This window comes from Magnolia sinica, chromosome 1, assembly GCF_029962835.1.
Source record: "Magnolia sinica isolate HGM2019 chromosome 1, MsV1, whole genome shotgun sequence".
In the NCBI taxonomy this organism is placed as follows: domain Eukaryota; kingdom Viridiplantae; phylum Streptophyta; class Magnoliopsida; order Magnoliales; family Magnoliaceae; genus Magnolia; species Magnolia sinica.
Window position 1 is genome coordinate 87106445 of NC_080573.1, and position 4478 is coordinate 87110922.

Genomic DNA, 4478 nt, shown 5'->3' on the forward strand with positions numbered 1-4478 from the left:
TATCTTTTCTTTATTCATTTATATTCTGCTGTTAAAGTTTTAATTTTGGCATAGTCCTATTCACCCCACCCCCCTCTAGGACATATAGCTTGGCCTTTTACAAATACTATATAAAATGCAATCAGGAAAAAAATAATGATGCATTTATTACAAATAGTAATCAAATCATACAATGTATCCCACATTCACATTTCTAAATAAACCAATACTTCACTTTGCTCAACCTATCATAAGAATTACAAAAAAGGAACATGTTCAAACTTTAACTTCGACTCCATCTCCAAATATTTCCTACGAAGTTCTTGCATATCCCACTGCATTTAAGTAACTCTTTCCCTTTCAATTAAGATGGCTTGTTGTAGGTTTTGTTTACTTTTTTGCTTAGTACTTTCAAGTTCCACATCTAAATCTTTCACCTGGGTAGGCATGTTACCATTTACGAGAGTTATAAACACGGGTTTGAATGACATGGTAAAGAGTCATGGAATCCAATGGATAACATATGTAAAGTTTTAATTAATTAGAAGGCCTAGATTTTGGAGTTATATATGTTAAAGAAGCCCGATTTACAAGAAACTTTGAAGCTAATTAACCCAAGAGCTTGTAATCAGGAAAGAAAATACAACTCACCCCTGTTCTATAATTCGTCATACGTTTCAGTTGTCCAGAAGTTGATGAAAAAGACATCTTCAAATTCCCAGGTCCAGCGTCCAATGTCTCATTTTGTGAAGTATCCGTAACTGACATGTGCCCATTACTTGCTCCTGTATTGTTTAAAGGAGAATTACAATATGTGAATATTGTTATTGCTCATAGTGCTTTTGAATGCAGTATGTAACAAATGACCAGAAAAGCCAAAAAGTATTTAATGAGAAGAATATTGAAAATCCACCTTGTCCCCCAGCTTTAGAAATAAAAGATCATTTGTTATCACAATTCAACCAAGATACCTACTTGCTTTTGCAGTTAGCACATTCCCTATTCCCTGGCAATTTAAGAAGTCCTTCCAATATATCTGCAAATGATGCACCAAATGAAGGAAAAAAATTAAAATCAATCCCAAATTATAATAGAGAGAAAGAAGTCCATATCTATAGAAGTGAATAAGAAGAGGAACCCATGCAGAAGAGGTTGAGATGCTTATAAAACTCCATGAATAGGATATGATGATATAGTTCCTCCATCCCATTCAGAAACAAGAATGCAAACAAATGAAGCATGAAAAATCAGGCCAAAATGTGAATATGATATTTAAAATTAAAAAAAAAAAACAATAAAACAAAAAAATTGAGAAGCCCTTCTTCTCTATAGTGATGATGAAACTCGGATATATATATATATATATTACAAAAATGTGAGGAAATCCTGACACATGACAAAGTTTTGCACTAAGCTGAGTGAGTCCAAGTCTCGAGTAGTATTGACTCAATACAATAACAAAACACTTAGAACACAACATACACATTAGGTTTTCCCATTGCCAATCTCAAAGTCGTAATTGAAAATTTTCAGTTTTGTGGAAAATAAACAAGGTTTTTGGAGTTATTTTTCTTTTTCTTTCTTTGTTTTTTTTTTTTTTTGTTTTTTGTTTTTTTTTAAACCTTTTTAATACTTTTTTTTCTTTTTTTTGGTGATAGGAAGAGGAAAAGGAAATAATCCTTAGTCTAGTTTTTTTCTTCTAAATTTCCTTCCATTATAATGTTTCTCATATAGATAATATATATAATGTTTCTCATATATATATATATATATATATATATGTATGTATGTATGTATGTATATCGATCAGGTTATAGGTTTAGGTTTAGGTGTAGGTTATAGGTAGGTTATAGGTTTGGGTTTAGGTTTAGGTTATTGGTTATAGGTTATAGGTCATAGGTTTAGGTTTAGTTTAGGTTTAGGTTTAGGTTAAGGTTAAGGTTATAGGTTATAGGTTTAGTTTTAGGGATTTGAGAATAGGTTTAAGTTTAGGTTTAGGAATTCGAGTACGGGTTCAAGTTTAGATTTATGTTTTCAAGTTTAGGTTTAGGGTTAGGAAATCATTGTACCCACTATAAATATATGTAGTTTATCTACACCATCCATTTGCTTTTCCAGATCATTTAAGGGGTTGAAACCAAAATTGAATCGTATCCAAAACACAGGTGGACCATACCACAAGAAACAGTGGGTATAATGATTTCCATCATTGAAACCTTTCTAGGGCCTGCAGTGATGTTAATTTATCATCCAACCTGTTCACAAGATCACACAGACAGTGATGAAGGGAAAAAATAAATATCAGTGGTTCCCACCTTCAAGGGACCCTCGCTCAACATCTGGATAGCTCTGATGCACTCGGATCTGCTTCATCAATATCGAGATAATACATAAACATGGGCTTGTCCAAATGGCCAGGCCACCCATATTGCTATCCATAAGAAATGGACAGTTTCATCATGGTTATAACAGCGATTCCCACCTTCCAGGAACCCCCGCTCAACATCCGGATAGCTCCGACGCAATATAGAAACAAACTAATTAGGAACTTACAACAACAAAAGGTACTAGGTCTTTGGTCTAGGGGTGATCCACAATAAAAGGTACCATTTACCATTCACCTGCTGATGTGTGGGTCCCACCAACTACTAAAATTGTCTAGTTGTGGTGTTTTCTTCACAGTGGCACGTTTACTATAGGTCCTAGTGATGCACGTTTACTATAGGTCCTAAAGCCAACCTGCTTTTCACATATGACTTGTCCAATATCTCCATAAATGCTCCTACACCCAAAGAAAAGAAAAAAAAATCACTCTATAGCTTCATACTGTCTTTATGCAGTTGTCTGAAGACTTTGCAATTACAAGCACTATTATCACAACCAGCTTGAAAAGCACCTGAAAGTTAGAGATGCAAATCCAAATAACTATTAGGAAACTAGCAACCACAGTAATTAGAAAGGAACAGGTAATTTTACAGGAATAAACATCTCAGCGCATGCTTTAAAATCTCCCAAAAGTTCCTTCGATAGTAAACTTAGCAGATAGCAAGCCCCAAAAAAAGTGAGCAATTCCTGAAAACAAAGAATATCAAGCAAAGAATATCAGCGTTTTCTCTCAAACCATCTTCATCTCCACTCCAAGCATGATTAGTGTAACAAATTGTATCTGCTGCAGGATCACCTAGACCAGCTTCCTTGTGTGAATTGCTTTCAGCTGCAACCTGATCAGGTCCTACCACATTACCAAAAGGAGCTATTTCCAGCTCTTGATTATGGTTGTTACTATCGGTGTGTTTCCCAAGCAAGATTCTGGTTTCATCAATACTATTGGATCCTAACCTCAACTTGAGATGATCCTTAGCTTGCCGATAATCAGGCATAGTCAATTGATTTGGTGGAAAGATCATCTTCCTCTAAGTTATAAGTTTCGAAATTTTCATTCTCCAAATCAAAGGATTGTGAGCAAGGAACATGACATGACATATATTAACTCAAATAAACCAAAACCAAGTATATTGTGCAGTTCATTGTTGCCATTTTCGGGAAAGACAGTGAGCCAACAACACATTTTCAATCATAAAGTCTTAAAAGAAATAGTAAAGTACCATATCAGAAAAATATTGAAAGCTTCGTGTTTGTTTTCCATCACCATATCATATGATCCTCACCAAAGAAGAAGGTAAAAAGTGAAAATCACAAAAAACAATGGGGAACAAAAAAAATTCCTGTTCCAATCCTTTCTCTTGACCTTGACTTTAGCTTTTTTTATAAATGAAACTTAAATACCTCTAATTGCTTTATTATTAAAGCACACAACCACTCTACTAGTTACTCGGAACTGGGCAATTCCAACTAAATTTTCAAACAAAAGCCTGTGACACAAAACTAAAAGGAAGAAATGACGGTTTTTAGTACCCTTGAAAGAAATGATAATATTCAAATGAACCAGCTGGAGGAGTTCTAGGGGTTGCTGCTCTCATTTGAAGTGATGGTGGAATGTAAAAGCAGGGTTGCCATATCAAACAGAGTTTATATAAATGCACAATCAAACAACTAGGAACCATGCTTGTACTTGTGTGATTCACAGCAACATGAATTCTCACATTGATGGTAAGGATAATTCAAACGCGATCACGGCTTGGCTTTTATTTATCAAACATTCAAACAAACCATAAGCTTATGGCAAAAATTGTGATGACATCAGGGCTGCCATAAGCTTGGAAAAGGACTCGAGATTCAATAAAAATTCGTATAGGAAAAATCACACAATATTCCTCTCATTAACTACAAATGGCAAACTCTTTCAATTGTGATGACATCACATGCATTTAGAATTGTAGCTGTCTCTGAATTTCGGATTTGTGCAGCATTTCACCTTTGATGAAAATCCATGTTCGATGTTTATGGCAATGCCAATAATTTGTTCGTTGTCACACTCTGGTTGCATGGCAGAGAAACAGCTTATGCATTTATCTTATTTTTGGTAGATAGTTGGGGAC

At 34.7% G+C, this 4478-nt stretch overlaps 1 protein-coding gene across 4 annotated transcripts; it reads right to left on the reverse strand.

The window, feature by feature from the left end:
- Nucleotides 1–268: 268 nt before the first annotated feature.
- LOC131251420 (uncharacterized) lies at nucleotides 269–3640 on the reverse strand. Of its 4 annotated transcripts, XM_058252113.1 has the most exons (5): nucleotides 2807–3633; nucleotides 2462–2761; nucleotides 955–1015; nucleotides 631–764; nucleotides 269–416 (listed from the first exon to the last, which is right to left on the reverse strand). In XM_058252113.1, exons 2-5 carry the CDS (start codon nucleotides 2594–2596, stop codon nucleotides 321–323), a joined length of 426 nt encoding a protein of 141 aa, XP_058108096.1. In that variant the 5' UTR covers nucleotides 2597–2761; nucleotides 2807–3633; the 3' UTR covers nucleotides 269–320. The 4 variants fall into 4 exon arrangements, 2 of the variants coding, with proteins under 2 accessions (XP_058108096.1, XP_058108088.1); XR_009173859.1 differs by lacking the exon at nucleotides 2462–2761 and having other exon boundaries at nucleotides 271–416; nucleotides 893–1015; nucleotides 2807–3640; XR_009173856.1 differs by having other exon boundaries at nucleotides 272–416; nucleotides 893–1015; nucleotides 2462–3626.
- Nucleotides 3641–4478: the final 838 nt, after the last annotated feature.